Raw genomic sequence first — 17,465 nt, 5'->3', positions numbered from 1 at the left:
TTAACTGAGATAATCTTAGACTGCATTCATAGCATCTTTCCCATTGTATTCATTGCCAGATATTATCTAAAGCTGGAATGAGTCTGCAGTCATAAATAGAGATTAACAGTTACTATACTATAGAACACAATGTACAGAATTTTACCTACTATTCTATGGTACTGCACAATGTATAAAGCTTTGCTGATATGCTATGGATCATAACATTCCGAACATCCATCTCTGTACACTGATGTGTGCTCTGAGGGTCAGAGGGAAATCTTTTGTCTAGTACTTTTCATTTAGCCCAGAAAAACATAGTTGATCCTGGTTTGGTGGCTTTTTCCTCTATCCCCTTACTGCCTTCTGAGTTCTCTCATTTACTCTCCCTCATCAGAAAGTGCAGTGTGTAATGTTAGTGTGTTGATCAGTGTGTTTCTTTTTCCGATAAGTCATTTAGTAAGTTTGACTCCCAGGCAGTGATCAAAGGTCATCAGTCAAAGGACAATTTTCTTCAGCAACACTCTCTGATGTTGGAGGTTATAAATAATTAGTGACAGGCTAACTGGTTGGAGCTCATCTGTCTGTGACAAACCTGAGATGTGGTAGTCAGATCACGTTAGGGAAGATTAGCATTTGAAGTAGTTTTATATGAGATGCCTTCCACCCCTATATGATAAATCAGGTGTCTCATCCTGGGGCATTGTAATCTTTCCCACTGCCCACTATATTAGCTCCCACAGTAAAAACATTTGATTTCTGTTTTAAACCTAGTATTCTGGATTTAAATTAAGTAGTGGCCATTTAACTCAGGCTTTGCATTGAGTTGTTCTGAGGGTGTTTCTTAAGGCGATGTGACTGGAGCGGTTGTAGAGCAGGCATTGGGCTATGAGGTCAGGCTACTTAATCTTTTCTTTTTTGAATAAACAGAAGTGCTAGTAACAGAGAGCTTTGAATATAATAAAATAACGTTTGATGGAAGGACAAGATTTATATGGGCATATCAATAGGGCGGAAACAAAAGTGGCGGCCTTTGGAGCAGTCAAATGATATGAATTTATTGCAAATATGATGTTTTGATTGTGAACTGTTCACTTGGACTATTCATCATTCATATTCTGGGATTGGAGCACTGAAACATTTTAAACAAGTTAACAAGGAGCAATAAACAATTAATGCCAGAAACAGTTTTGTATGAAAAATAGTTCATGCTAAAATTAGTGACGCTTTTAGGATTCATAACCATTTTCATGAGTTAGCCTGAAGTCACTTGCATGTCACAAATATATTGTCTCATGAGTCCCCATGAAACAAACTTGATAGTTTTATTCAGTGATCAGCTTTTTCACTATTAGATCAACTCCACTGATAACAGACATCTGTGAGCTTTTAAATTTTTTGATTGTTGCTACTAAACATTTTCTTTTATGTCAGCAAATACTAGTAGTTGGATTGTTTTGTCATTCTTTGGATAGAAGTGTTACATGCTTTGTATCACTGACTGTGTACACCCCGCAGATGGAGGAATATCTGATATCCCTACAGAGCACCAATAAATTATTTGTAGAGAAAATATTTCAACTAACAGATAAATGTTTATATCACATAGAAGCCCATATAAAGCTTCAACTCCAATGTCATCATCATAATATAAAAAGATATCAGAAAAGTCCATGAGAAGCTGAGCCAAAATATGTATAATATAATCATATTATGTACCTTGGGGAAATAAATAATTAATTCAAAAATCTAACTGTCAATCCGGATGAAGAGAGAGGAGGAAAAGAAAAGACTCAGAAGGAGTTGAGGGTGAGTGGACAGAGAATTAAGCTGGAACAATAGATTTTTTACAATTTTTTTTACCATGAACAGAATGATGTCATCTCAAAATGTATATAAACGGAGGCTGTACTTCCATATTTGGACTATGGTAACATAGATAGGGCATTTAAACTTTACTCATTAAGCCAAATTGAGGCCTGATGTAAGAGGATGCAGTTCCCTAATAAGTTAACTGCTTACGGGTAAATGGGATATATTACTGCACTCTTTTAAACTTTACTCCAAGAGCCCACCTTGATTTTTAAAAATGACTGATTTATTAAATGAAATCAAAGACAGAAACAAAACCACCAAAATGCATGATCAACTGGTACCTTGTTTCCAAACAGGCTTGTAAAGAAGAGCAAGCACACTTGTTTCTGGGAGATGCTTGCCTGCTTCAACCAGACAGACTCCCTAAGTGCTAGGACAGGTTTTATTTTTTTTAACATATTATTTTTTAACAGGGAAACAGCCTGCAGATATCAAGCCACATTAAGTTGATGAACTTTATGAATACACAACTTGTGTGCTGTTCTGTACAATTCAGACAAGCTTATAAAGGATAAAGAAGCAGTCTTGCTACAGATGAGTGGGGAGAAAATATTCTGCTTGTCAAGAAAAAAGACTTTTTCAAAGACACAAAAACTAATTTTGCAACATGTTATAAATGATAGATGTCATAATGTACTTTGCACAGGCAGTTTCCTGGATTACTTATGTGATAAAATTGGGCCAAATTCATCCCTAGTGTAAGCCCATTGACATCAGTGTCATTATGCTAATGATATATTTGGCCTTTTACCTTATTAGCACTTCTGTTATAAATAGTACAAATCTACATAATACACCACATTCATTCCTGTTTTGACTTTGCTGATTCGAAAAGGATTACACAAAGGACTAATTTGACCCAATGATTATAAAATTTGCACATAAAAATATAGTTAATGGAGTTGAAACAGTGATCAATTTGTCTCAGGAGTTTTCCTGACAGACTGCTTTGTAAGAACATAAGAATGCCCATACTGAGTCATACCAATGGTCTACCTAACCTAGTTTGCTGTCTTCCAACAGTGACCAGGGCCAGATGCTTCAGAGGGAATGAAGAGAACAGGGCAATTATCCAGTGATCCATCTCTTGTTATCCAATCCCAGCTTCTGGCAGTCAGAGGTTTAGGGACACACAGAGCACCCCTGGCTATCTTGGCTAATGGCTATTAATGAACCTATCCTCCATGAATTCATCTAATTCTTTTTCTGGACCCTGTTATACTTGGACTTCACAACATCCCATGGCAACAAGTCCCACAGGTTGACTGTGCATTGTATGAAGAAATACTTCCTTATGTTTGTTTTAAACCTGCTGCCTATTAATTTCATTGAGTGACCCCTGGTTCTTGCATTACGTAAAGGGGTAAATAACATGTCCTTATTCACTTTCTGCTTTTATAGACCTCTATCATATCCCCCCTTAGTCATCTCTTTTCTTTAAACTGAACAGTCCCAGTCTTTTTATTCTCTCTTTGTATGGAAGCTATTCCATACCTCTAATCATTTGTTTTGCCCTTCTCTGCACTTTTCCCAATTCTAATCTTTTTTGAGATGGGGAGACCAGAACTGCATGCAGTATTCAAGGATTATAATTTTGCACAAAATGTTCCATGTGAGAAAGAGATTGCAATGATAAGAAGTAATTTTGTACTGAGCAGGGCAGAATTGAAACAGTTTGTAGAGGCTTGGATTTTTTTTAAAAAGTATGTCTGTAAAGAGCAAAGGAAATGAGTAGGGTCATGGGAAAGGAGATAGAGAAATCTGTAGGTGCTTGGTCAGACTAAATGATCATAATTGTCCCTTCTGGATTTAAAATCTATGAGGCACATTCTCAGCTGCTGTAAACTGGCATAGCTTTACTGAAACAAATCAAACTACACCAATTTACACCAGCTGAGACTGTGGCAGAAAAATAAGCAACTGAATGCTGGGATACATTGGTGCTCTCTTTGTGCATTCCTAGGCCATTCTCTCCAGAGTACAGTCCCATCTTATTTGGTTTTTACACTGTTTCCTTTAGCTGTCAACATCAAGTGTAGGCTTGGCACAATTTGTTTTTTTTCTTTTATAGTTTCAACAGAAAATATCAATTTTAAAAATTAAAAAATGCTTTAAAATTATCTAGATACATTTTCCACAGTTGTGCAAAATTATAGGTTTAAGGATTTTTTGTATTGTTCTTGATTTAAATTTTCGCAGTTACAGGAAATTACGAGAGGTCAGACAATAATAATCTAATGGCCGTGGATGATGAGATTCAAAAAATTAAAACGTTATAAATGTTAATACACAAACTGTCAAAACAACATGTCAAAATTTTAGCCTTAAATCAAACTCTAAGAAGTTCTCAAACAGCATTTTTCTTACTTTACCAATCTGAACATTTCTGTTAATATTGATGGAAATATTTTTTGTCATTTGTGTGTGTATGTATAGTGAAATTGACATTTATCGACATTTACCAATAAAAATCTAATCCTGCCAAGCCTAGTTAAGCGTCACTGTGAGGTTGGATTTGAGTAGCTTGTGTATATGATGTACACAGAAGCGGATGACCAAAATGCATACAGTCAGACTATGTATCATCACCAGACCCTATTTCATTTTTCAAATTATGAATGCAGAAAGTAGCAAAGTCCAAAAAGTACAGCATATTTTATTCTTGGATTGTTTTTCCTAGTATTCAAAGCTACACATGGATGTTAGCCAAGAAGAATATTAAGGAAGCTGAGGTAACTTAGTTAACCGTGATTTATTATATGATACATTGCAAACCTCCCCAGAGCCCCAGTCCAGCCAAGCACTAAAGAAGATGCTTTTTGAAGTCAATGGGATTCCACATGTGCTTAAAGGGAAGCACATGCTTAAGTGGTTTGCGGGACTGGAGCCTTAAAGAAAGGGAAATTTGACTATGTTGCTGTTTTTTCCCAATAAAACTGTTATTCACTACTAAGACTTCTTTTTTCCTCAACAAAAATCTGAAAATCTAGCTGCATTGTATTGACCATTAACAAATCCTTGTTGAAAGTAATTACTTGCCGTTCAAACACAAACACAATATATCAATACAGTTCAACCTGTGCTTCTGTCCCCTCCAGTTCTCTTCCTTAGCAGTTGCAAGATTCTAATCACCACAAGACTTCCTGTCTCTCTCATACTTTTAACTCCTCATGTTAAAAGCAGCCACCTGTGAAACAAACTTCTGACCACATGTTGTAAATAGATTCCACTAATTAGAAGCTGTTCATTAGGCTAACAACAGATGCTGAAATTACCATAATTCAGAGATTCTTAGGCCAGAAGGGACCATTGTGATCATCTAGTGTGACCTCCTGTATAACACAGACCATAGAACTACCCAAAATAATTTTGAGAGCATATCTTTTAGAAAAACATCACACCTTGATTTAAAAATTGTCAGTGATGAATCCACCATAACCCTTGGTAAATTTTTCCAATGGTGAATTACTCTCACCTTTAAAGATGTATACTTTATTTCCAGTCTTAATTTGTCAAGCTTCAGCTTCCAGCAATTGGATTGTGTTATACCTTTCTCTGCTAGACTGATGAGTCCATTATTAAATATTTGTTTCCCATGTATATACTTATAGCCTGTAATCAAGTCATCCCTTAACCTTCTCTTTGTTAAGCTAAATAGATCGAGCTCTTTGAGTCTATGACTGTACAGTGTGTCTTCTAATCCTTTAATCATTCTCATAGCTTTTCTTTGAGCCCTCTGCAATTTATCAACATCCTTCTTCATAGCACTGAAACAGTGTTGGGCGAATTCTGCCACTTTTACTCATGTTGGTTAGTACCTTATTCCACAAGGTGCTCTACTGAAATCAAAGGGACAAATTGTGGAATAAGGTACTACTTGTGACTGAATATAGCCTTGTCTATATGAGTGGTTTAAACTGTTAGATTGAATAATGTTGTTGTAACAGGGGCCATGAATACAAAACAAGAGATTGGAGACAGCAAATCAGGTGGGAAAGCATGATTTTAAAACTAGCAACACACGGCTTAAGAGCTGGAAAAAGTGTTACTCTATAACCATCCAAATACTATGTGATGAGGCTGTTGATGTCTATGGGGAGACTTTTGTGAATTCTGAACTGTCCAAGATCTGTTTTTGCTATCAGCCCAAGAGCATATGGAATAGAGATAAACCAGGATTGTTTTTTGTTGGTTTACCTTAAAAACCATGGAAGCAATGGCAGCAGCAGACTCTTAGTAAATAGAGCATATATTTGGGGGTGGAAAGTGTCAAAAGAAAATGGCACAAAAATGAATCTTCTTGATCAAAGGGATTCATGATGCATGACAGTTCTTCTTTTAAGAAAATGTGATAACTACAAAAAGGAAAACAAATTGAAATTGCAGCTGCTGACCATATAATAATCCTGGTGGGGTAAGAAGTTTTTTTTTACTGAAGATGATTACAATGGAAATATTACTGTAGCAGCTACACTTCAAAATTAAAATGTTATGTACAGGGGCAATATCAAAATGTGAATGAAGAACAAGTGACAACTGTTCTTTCTTACCAGCACCTTCAACAAAAACATAGACCTCCCACAAGATTAAATTTATAATTAAAATAATGGAGAAGGGTGTTGTGTAAATAGCGATGAGCCATGTCAGATACGTTTATATTCTGCAACTGTGCTTTAAAGCTCTGGAATTCTGTGTCCGATGGAGTTCCAAATGAGTCAGTTGCAGCCCAGCTGGAAATGAGCTTACGTATACTGACTGGTTAAACAATGAGGTCCAACTGGGTTCAAAATTAGGCAGAAGGCATTCACCTATCCTGACTGAAATATTTGAATCTCTGAATAAATTCTTCTCAAGGCAACTGTGCCAAAAAGCTGATTCTTTTCAGGAGGAAAATATTGGATTTCATCCCAGTCCCTAAAAATGAGATTGAAAAAATTAGCGTGTTTACCTTAGAAAGGAGATGAATAAGATGGGACAGGATAAAAAGAATATAAATAATGAATTGTCTAGAGAAGCTAGATTGGGAACTTCTGTTGACTGTTTGATAAAAAGGGGACCTTCACTGAAATTAAAAGGTGGGAAATTCAAAACCAATAAAAGGAAATATTTTTCCACACAATGTGTGATTAAAGTGTGAAACTCATTGCTCCAGGAAGTCACTGAAAATTAAAACAGAAAAGAAGCAAAAAGGGATTTGATAGTTATACGGATATCAAGAATATCCAGAATTATCATAATTAATTGCAATAATTTTGAAAGGGTTATTAAACCTTGAACTTCAGGGCTTAACCCAATCTTTAATGAGCAGAGACCAAGATGAGACCTAATGTGGGTGGTGGGGGGCAGATTATCTCAGATCTGCCTGCACAGGGTTCTTACACCTTCCTCCAAAACATCTGATGCTGGTCATTGTCAGAGACAGCATACTGGACTTGGATAGTAAACTCTCTAGGGCAGGGACTGTCTTTTTTTCTGTGTTTGTTCAGCACCTAACACAGTTGGGCTGTGGTCCCTGACTGGGGCTCCAATGCAGCATGATAATACAAATAAACAAATAAATAATAATGAGCGGACCTTGAGTCTGACCCAGGGTGGCATTTCTTATGTTTCTAAATGTGCAACAAATTTACAGCATGTAATAAAGAACTAATTCTGGCTCCAGGAGGTAGCACTGGGAATTGAAGGCATTAATTTATTAGTATGTATTAGTGTATTCATTTACATTCAAATGATATTTACTAGAGTAAATATTGCTAAAGCCTCATTATATATGACTGTTAATGTTTAGAATTATACAATCAATAAAATGTTTGTTCACATTATTTTCTAATCCGTGAATGGCACACTCTGCCGGACAGTTATCCAAAGTTCCATAGCACTACAAGGCAGAAAGTAATTCTCCTGGTTAAATAGCATTAGAATTTAGAACAAAAATCGTGTCTTCCTCCAAATAATGCCAAATTAATGGAGCTGAACCCTTATCTAAATTCCTAGTCACACATGCATTAGAGCAGATATCTCCCCACACTTATATATTTATCAATGTTCCTATTTTCTACTGAACCCTCTCAAAAATGTTTTGGAGCCACACATTCTCTCAATCTCTTTGGCTAAAAGTTATTTCTATGAATAATTCACCAAACAATCTGCACTAGGACTCTGTAGTACAATAAAAGTTGATTCTGATTCTGTTCTTCCACGGGCTGTATAAAACTGCCTTTGCTAGTAGAAAATGGTAGAAAGGAATGCCTAGAAATATTTATTTTATGAAGACAACAGCGCTAGACTTAACATCTGCTGCTCAGCTTAGAGTATGTAAAATGGGATAACTATAACTGCAGGCAGATATTAAAATTATCCAGCAAAACTTTCATATAATTGATTTCAGAGATGTCAAACGAACATGTTCTATAAGTGAAATGAATGTATGCTATAACTTAAGAGTAAGAAAACGCCCCGAGATGATTATACAACTGGGTACATTTTCATTTAAGAGTCTCTGAGATTTCACAATGCTGTAAAAACCATTAGAAACATGTGTCTTTTCAAAACATGAAGACTCCAAAGGCTTCCTTACTAAAGATAAAAGATGAAAGGAAATACCTACCAGTTGGATCAAAGTCTGGAAAATAATCTGGACAATTCTGAGCCGTGACTCTTCCAGCAGGTGTGTCATCCCAGCACAACCATCCATCCCAAGTTCGGTTGCAGAACAGACCTAGTCATTTAGGAAGAATGTGATAATTAATTTAAAAAAATTGATCACACTTAACCCACTCTGTTCTATTCCCTCCCAGTTAAAAGGCTGTCAAATTATTGCTACACTTTGAATTGCATTCAAATGTAAGTTTTAATTTGTGGCTGCCATTGCTGAGCTGTTGCTGGTGGTGTCCTTCTTGCTGAAAAGTGATGGTTTTTACACCAATTGAAAAGAACTTCCAATATAGGGCCTGATCCTGCAAAACCAGAAGTCCCAATTCAGCAATCCATTCATATTCAGCAAAGCATTTAAGCACATGCTAAAGTGCTTAACTGATTTGGGAATTTAGTCACATTGGTAGTACATGTACCTTCAGTTTCTCAGCACCTTTGAAAATCAGGCCCATGTCATGTAAACCTGGAAACTTCAAAATGTAGAGGCATGCCCAGTTAAAGGCACTACTGGACAAATTGTGGCAAGTCCCATCCCATGATTAGGGCTTCTGATCATAGGTTTTAACCAATAAACAAATAAAAGCTCCAATCCAAACAGAAAATGAAATTGGTACTTAGCCAATAAACACCGGAAAAAACACCAGAAATGGTAACTAAGAGCTTGTTCACATAGAGCTGTAATGTGGACTACTAGGGTGTCCACATTACTTCTAAAGCACATTAATGTGTGGTGCATGAATTTGTCTGTGTAGACCCTGCAGGTGCACACTTAAAGATTCCCTAGTGCACTTTACCATAGTGCAGTTTGAAACAATTGTACTTTAAAGCACACTAGGGAACATTAAAGAGATTATTCGTGACAGTAGATACAGAGAAAAAGTCCTGAACCTCCCCCCCTCCCAATTTTTGGACATCAAAATATAATTAAAAATTGCTAAAAATGCCCCCCACCCCAAGAAATTAATAAACTCAGAAAAAACAGATGCAGAGGTTACAGACATAGACCCAGGTCCTGCAATATGATGCATATAGGCAAACCCCTGCACTTGTGTGCAGTGCAGGAGTGGGGCCTTATTCAGATTTCCTCCCGAAGGATCCTGGGGGATAGAGATTACAGCTCTGCCACCCTCCCCATGCCAGGCTAGCTCCACTGCTTGATGCAGTCCTGGGAGAGCTGGGCTAGAATCCTGTCTTGGGCAAGTAGCACTTGTGTGGGCATAAGGAGGTAGCACTGCCCAAGCTCCCTAATGGGGTTATGCCCAGCCCCTGAAATGGAGCAGAAGGGGGTGGGGAAGATTCCTTAGCCCTTTTCCCCACCATACTTATCTACCCACTGAGGGCTGGGCACAACTGAGTCCTGACTTCCCTCTTCTAATTGTTAAATCAAAATTAGTTTACAGCCTGTTACACTGAGTTCACAGATTGATAGCATAACAAATGACACTGTAGTTCTGAATGCTGTGGCATAAATCTGCCACTAGCTGCAGGTTTAGAAACATAAATGCAATGAAAAATCTAGGCTTTGGAGGTATTTTTAATTTTAAAATCAGATTACGCAGGAGAAAGAATTCACTGCCACGGCCGTGCTGCAACACCTACTGAAGTCAATGGACATGGAATCATTGACTGTGATGATCAGGCGTTAACATACATTTTCAAAATCCTTTGATAGTTGATGGGGGAGATTTTCAAAGGCACAAATGGCAGTTAGGCTCCTAACTGACACTGGAAGTTAACAGGATTTGGGTGTCTAATTGTGGTTGTGCATTTGAATCTCTCGCCCAATGGAAGCAAATCTTCTTAAAGAAAGTGACAGCCTTTATAACAGATGGAAAAAGATTTTAATAGATGACTGAGCTACTGAAGAAACTGTACCCACAGTAGATATTTTAAGTCAGTAGATCTGTTGTCTAAAAATGGACGCTTTCAAATTTAATTTTTCAGCTGAAATTTATTATGCATTTTTTTCTTTTTAAGACCACTTGTTTTCTCTTTATGTAAGAATCCGTGTATGCTTGTTTTTCTCCATTGTCAACAGATGTGCTGAACTACTTGGTTCAGGTTATTAACAAATCATGATATTACTTCAGTGTGGGATAGAATTACATACCCTCAGTTAGTTATATTTCTTTCTGTAAAACACTTGACTGCCCTTCTCCAAGGGTTTGAGATATATTTGCATGAGCTTGAGGAATTAGTTGGTAAAATCAAAAGCAGAGAAATACAGCAGAAGCAAAGTGCAATTTAAACACATTTCTGAAAGGCACTGCAGTCTGGGCTGTATAGGAGGCTTTGATTTTAATTTTGAAAACATTTGTCATGCCTTGAAAGGAGGGGAAAAAAACACATTGATGTTTTTCAATACACCATACAGCCTTTTCTTCAAGGAAAACAACAAGACAATTATTTTCCACTGGACATATCAGAAATGCACATCTAAGTGATAAAATAGAAAAGGGACAATTTGAAGAGAATAATAATAACTGGCCCAAGAATAGTACAATTTTGAAAATGAAGCGGGGGAAAGGGGGCAGGGAATGATTCTCTCGAAATCACGTAGACTGAAATTCTGTGCTGCAACTTGAAGGCAGACTATGGTGGCTTTAAGCTACTTGTGTGTCCACGCAGTCCTGGGCTCCTTCAAGGGCTGGAGAGGCTCCAGGAGTATACAGCCTTGAGGTCTAAGTTATGGCAGTCTCTCTGGGTTGCCCTATGGGCTGCAGTGGTGCATGGAATTGCTGCAGCTTTGCATGCTGAAGCCCTGCTCCTGATCCATCCACTAAACTAGGGGATCCTCTCTTCAGAAGACAGTCTTATAGCTGACTTCTGCAATTCCTGCACCAGGGCAATCTTCTGACAAGGTATTTAGAGCCCCTTTATGCTGCTCCAGGCCTTCTTTTGAGGTTTAATGGGTTGGAGTGAGGGGCAAAGGTCTTTTTTCGTATCAATTCTTCTTCATAGAACCAAACTGGAAAAAAAATCATTTCATTCATGTTGAAATCATCTCAGTTATTCTCATCATAAGACATAAAAACCCCATATCTTGTATCTAACCCAGCCATATCAAATGACAACTTCAGTCTAGCTGTCAGTCAGCGGCACATAGGAGTTGCCACACTGCACTAGATCAGCATCCATCTCCTGTCTGCAGTAGAGCTGCAGCAGAGGAAATTTCAAGAAATCCTGCAGTGGAAATTAGTCCCTGATCCAGCAAATCCTTAAGCATTTGTGTAACTTTACTCATACAACAAGTCCCACTGAAGCCAACGGAACTTTTACACAAGTGAATCTACACAGGTTTGCAGAACTGGGGCCTAATAGAATAGAATAAGCTGCTCATAAAGGATTTTTTCCCCCTAAAGCCAAGCAATTAGAGATTTGCTTTTGCCCTGACACACAAGGGCTTATATCCCTTAATGACTGGTTTATCCTATCTTACAGCTATGGATGTTCTCATTATGGACCTGAATACTATGCCCACTGAAGTCAATAGGAGCCTTTCCATTGACTTCAATACACTTTAGATCATACCTTGAACATCTAAATGTCAAATCATTTTTTTAATCTCACAGAGCTCAGTAATATCCTGTGAGCACAACAACATTTTGTGGTGATAAGTCCCATAGTCTACATATCCATTGTGTATAAAAATACTTTCTTTAATCCAATATAGATGTCATAAATTTGTCAGGTTTCAGTTTCATCAAATTTCTCTTTGTTCTTGTATTATGAGAAAAACATATCTGATTTACCTTCTCTATACCGTTCATTATTTTGTATATTTTTATCGTGTCCTCTTTTAGTTGTCTCCTCTCTACACTAAACAGTCCCAATATGTTTATTTTTTTCTCACATAAAATCTCACAATGCCTTTAATCATTTTGTCACCCTTCTCTGGCTTATTTCTATTTCCACGGTATCCTTTTTGAGATAAGACTGACCAGAACTGAACACAGTATTCCTAGTAACGGTGCTTCTGGAATTATATCATGACAGCATTATATGTCCAATATTATTTTCCATTCCATTGCTTATACATCCCAATATTTTGTTTGCTCTTTTGATCACTGCTCCACAGGACAGCCCTAGATGTTTTGTGGCCCAGGATGGAAATCCTACCTCCAAAAGCACAAGCACACGCACACACACACACACACACACATATACACACAAAAATCAAACCAAATAAAAAAACCACAATTCCCCGCTTTGACCATGATTTGATGCCCTGAGGATGGCTGCCCACATTACTCACCCCTAGGGCTGGCCCAGCCACTCTGGCTTCAGCAAAGGTTTCATTGAACTGTTCACAATAATGCCCATGACTGGATGGTTACATTTAACTTAGAATACAGAATATTTAGAACATCTGTGTTAATTTAGAACCCAGAAAGGTGTCGGTCAATAAACAAATTATGAAAAAAGGAAATAGCTGGTTGAAGACAGCTATATAAAAGAAAATAAAGCTGGTTGAAGACAGCTATATTGAAGAGATTGCTATTCATATTCTCTCTCTTTAAAGTATCTGTGCGGGTTTGATACTTGTGAAAGGTGCTGGACTGACAGCCCTAAAGACTGCTGTTCCCAAAGCATGAACAGCAGTAATTCAAGCTTCACCACATTGCCAATTTGGTGTGCCTCCATGGTGCCAGGGAGGAATGATCTCTAAGGGTGAGAGGATTGTTCATTCTCCATGATCATTTGTAGGGCTATTCTCCCTAAAACTGATACAATGGGTGATACATTGGTATGATTTTGCAAATGCAGACAGTAGACTATACATAATAATATTAGTACACAGAAAGAAATGTTACTTTACAGTTATACCCAAAACATGTCAATGTGCAATTACAGGTGCCCCCCCCACCTTTTTTTTTTCTTTTACCTTTTTTTCTATATGGCGGATCTCTGTTCATTCTCTCATAGCATTTGAACTGTGAATCTATTATTTTCTGCCGTACTGGTGAATTTTCAGTTACTACAGGCTCTAATGTAGGATCAGTATAATTGACAGTAGAAGTAAGACTTGGAGCCATTCTCTGCAGAAAGGAAAATCAGTTAATGTAAATGAGTAAAACCAGGAGGAGAAAATCAAAAACATGAGGTTCAGAAATCTCTATTATCTTTACTTCAAAGGCCTTTTATCTGCACATATGCTTGGTATTTTTTATGGAACTTTTATCTTTGGCAAAACAAATTGTAAATATAGTAGTTTTTCTCCACTATAAACTCAGCATTTTCACCACATTCTTTCCCTTGGACTAGGTAACATAAAGAATCAATAGAGACCTTGTAAAGGCTGAGAAATGTTTCATTTGTTTTATTGGCCTACAGGTACTTTTTTAAAATCTGCTCTGCCACAAGTTGCGGCTCCCAGCTATCTTCTCTAGATAATGTAGGTTTTTCCACTGTACCCAGCATTGTGTATCTTATTGCCACATCTCACAAATCAACTGAATGTTTCATATTCTGAGTGATCAAGCTGATGTCACCCTGGAAATCCACTGAATTGTTGATGCAAATAGAGGCATAGGCCAAAGATTTCAAACCCAAGAGCCTAAGTTTAGGTCTTTCAATCCTTAGTTGGACACATAAGTAAAACATACCTGATTTTCAAAAGTGCTGAGTGCCTGTAGCCCCCTTTGATTACAATGGGCTATATTGTGGCATTTATTCCACAGCCCTGTGTAAGGAAAGGGCAGACTAACACTACTCTACTAGAATCATGGAAAGATTGTCTCAGCCAGGCAAAATCTCTTCTGTGATGGGTCAGTGCTCATGGGAGTGCACACCTTGTTCCATCCATTAAGATCAAATTGATCCCTCTATTGCACCAAACCAGCTCTGTGGGCCAGTCTAAAGTGAGATAGCATGGGGCTTTTGTTCCTCTCCATCCTACTCCACCCGTTTTGTAATGTGTTCCCAATGGGAGGTGAATGGAATGAGCAGTTCCTATGCTTCCTTTCTTGTTTGACTCCCTACCTCTCCACAATAGCCATCACACTCTGGCCCATAGGGATTTGTGGGTTCTCGGTACCCGTGAACGTCAGGCCACATTTATTTAGGTGCATACATTTTATTTTGGAATGTAACTTCAGGCACCCAGGTTTGAAAATGTAGGGCCCACCCTTTACTATTCCAAGCCTAGATTTCCTTAGAGACTAGGCATGCAAGCCTGTTGGCTTTAATACAAGATTCCTTTTGGCTGCATTGTGTTTCTCAAAACCAAAATGTGTGTTTGGCTTTCCCACAAAGGATCCCAGGAGTATGTTTCAGATGATATCTACTCCATTTATAGGTGACTCACTGCGAGCCTGAGGGGTTTATAGTAGCATTTGATGATTTAAATGGGCATTTATAGTTGTACAAATAGAAAACATGAGAATTTTCAATCCTATTTTAATACCGCCCTATTCCTCCAAAATAATACTTGTTCCTTATTGCTCAAGTAATACCACAAACTATTGCATTCAAAAGTTGTTTCATTTAACACAACTAGATCACTTTTATATAGTCTATAACATGGACAGTGTGTTTGAATTACAGAAAGCAAAGCCTGAATTTTATCAGTTCTTCTGTTTCACGTTATTTCACGTTAGCCCTTTAATGCCCCCATATCTAACTGAATTTACAATCTCATTTGCTACCAACATTTTAATTTTCACTAGCAAACAACCGCCATTTGGAGTGCAAAGAGGATGAAGAATCCATTTTACTTCATTATATTGAGATAATTGTTTGAAATAAAACAGATGAAAATAGGAAGAAGGGAGATATATTCTTGATAGGTTCTACTCTATTCTTTTAAATTTAGGGGGGAGGGATAGCTCAGTGGTTTGAGCATTGGCCTGCTAAACCCAGGATTGTGAGTTCAATCCTTGAGGGGGCCACTTAGGGATCTGGGGCAAAAATCAGTACTTGGTCCTGCTAGTGAAGGCAGGGGGCTGGACTCAATGACCTTTCAAGGTCCTTTCCAGTTCTAGAATATAGGTATATCTCCTATTATTAGGTACTTATACTACACCCTTCACTCAGTGAGTGAGATATGCCAGGATGGTTCTGTTTGGATACTTGGATAAAAATGAATTAAAGTGTATAGAAAGCCCAGAACCAAGAATATGTAAATGTACCCCAGATCGGTGAAAAGGGAGTGGGACTCACAAAAGACCTTCCAAAGCTACATCAGCAACAATCAAATATCAAGAAGGAATTAACAAAACATTCAGTGAGTAAGGAAGGCTATAGAGGGATGGGATGAAATAGTGGAGGGACAGGGCCTCCATATAGATGGCCTCTGCTTCTGGTGGCTTCCCTGGTATGCATGGGGATTTTGAAAGATCTGCAGGTTTTGGAGGTACAGCCATATGATTGTTCTGGGCATAGAGTTTTCTCTCCCCTAAATAGGTTTTCCCTGGAGAAGGGATGATCTGACCCCCTTTTTGACCAAACACAATTAAAACCAATTCAAAGATTTGCAATGCCAGAAGAGATTGAAAAGTTTGTGATCCTGAATTATACATTTGTTCTACTAGATTTTTTCCTTACAATTTAGAGAACAATTCAAATATGAGATAAAAGGGAAAAATATAAATCTATATGTTAGAACAGTAAGCACATGTTAAGTAATTAAAAAATCTTGCCATCTTTTTTAACCTTTTCAAGATGATCTATCTAAAAATAAAAGAGAACTGTGCATTCACAGAGGCTACATAGGACAAAAACATAGTGTACCTTGAAACTAAAAGCAAGAAATGTCAGCAGAATGGAAATGTACTAAAGGTATCTTGTAGTAGGTGAGGACATGATGATTTACTATTGTAAAGCCATTTTTAAAGGGGATGATAGTCTTTTTGTGAGTAGGCTATTTCTGAGAGAGAAGACATCTTATTCTTGAAGAGCAATTTTACAAATTGCCACACACAAAGGGACTAGGCCTGTTCCCAAAGAAGTTAATGGCAAAACTTTCATTGGGTATATAGTTAAAGGAGAACACCTTACTCAGTGGTTGTCGGTCTTGTGTGTGCGTGTGTTTGGTGGCAGGGTGTGTATGCAAAAGGAGTAAGAACTCACACCCTGCTTTGTTAATTTTGTATTTAGCACAGTGCATTTTATCTGTATCTAAATCATCTATACAGCATTGTTTAAATTAAGCTATAACGTAACAAATGAGACTGTATTCTCTAGTCATTAGAAAATATAAAAGGTGAAATCGTGGCCCCATTAAAGTCAATGGCAAAATTCTCACTGACTTCAGTGGGCCCTTGATTTCATCCAGGTAAATTAAAAACACAGAGGTGACTTTTTCATGATTGTCTTATAAATAGAAACTGCCTCATGGCATATAGTATATCTTACCTGTATTTGGATAAAAAAACAGAACATTAATGTTTTGATACAATAGGCCCAGATTGTCAAAGGTATTTATGCTCCTAACTTCTATTTGATTTCAATGGAAGTTGGAAGTATAATTACCTTTGAGGATCTGGCCAATAGTCATAGACATAAGCTCAGTTTTGTTCTTTTAGTGCACAATAAGCATTTGCACACATCAGGTAGTTTATTCACAATTTATTTGAGCATGAATACTTCTGAAAATCTGACCAATGCTTTGTAAGTATGAACAGTATTTTTTCTCTTTCTCCCTGTCTCTTAAAATCAGGTAAAAAATCTGAGGATGAATGTGAAATACACATTTTTGGAGCTTTAGTCTTTTCTATTGTATATAGGAATGTAGCAAGGGGCATGGGCTCCCTCTGGGCCTGACAGGGAGGAACCAAGGCCCACCCCCTGGTGGGTAGAGCCACGCCTGCCCTTCCAGAAACAGAGAAGCGGGACAGGAAGTACAAAAGGCAGGCCCTGCAGCTCAGTTGACCAGAGCCGGTGAAGGAAACAGATGCCTCTCACCACTGCTGGGGCTTGTGCCCAACGGGGACCTCTACAGCACAGAGGACTTGAAG

The 17,465-nt window shown here is 37.8% G+C and overlaps 1 protein-coding gene across 1 annotated transcript in view; it reads right to left on the bottom strand.

Moving 5' to 3' along the window:
- Window positions 1-17,465, bottom strand: part of CALCR (calcitonin receptor) — a 163,966-nt gene that overhangs the window by 75,220 nt on the left and 71,281 nt on the right. The window contains exons 3-4 of the mRNA XM_045004147.1: window positions 13,394-13,547; window positions 8,462-8,572 (exon numbers count right to left, since the gene is read on the bottom strand). Of these exons, the coding sequence (XP_044860082.1) occupies window positions 8,462-8,572; window positions 13,394-13,547 (265 nt within the window). The remainder of the gene's footprint in view (window positions 1-8,461; window positions 8,573-13,393; window positions 13,548-17,465) is intronic.

The sequence above is a fragment of the Mauremys mutica genome, chromosome 2 (assembly GCF_020497125.1).
Source record: "Mauremys mutica isolate MM-2020 ecotype Southern chromosome 2, ASM2049712v1, whole genome shotgun sequence".
Taxonomy (NCBI): Eukaryota; Metazoa; Chordata; order Testudines; family Geoemydidae; genus Mauremys; species Mauremys mutica.
This window is presented reverse-complemented; position numbering and strand designations above follow the sequence as displayed.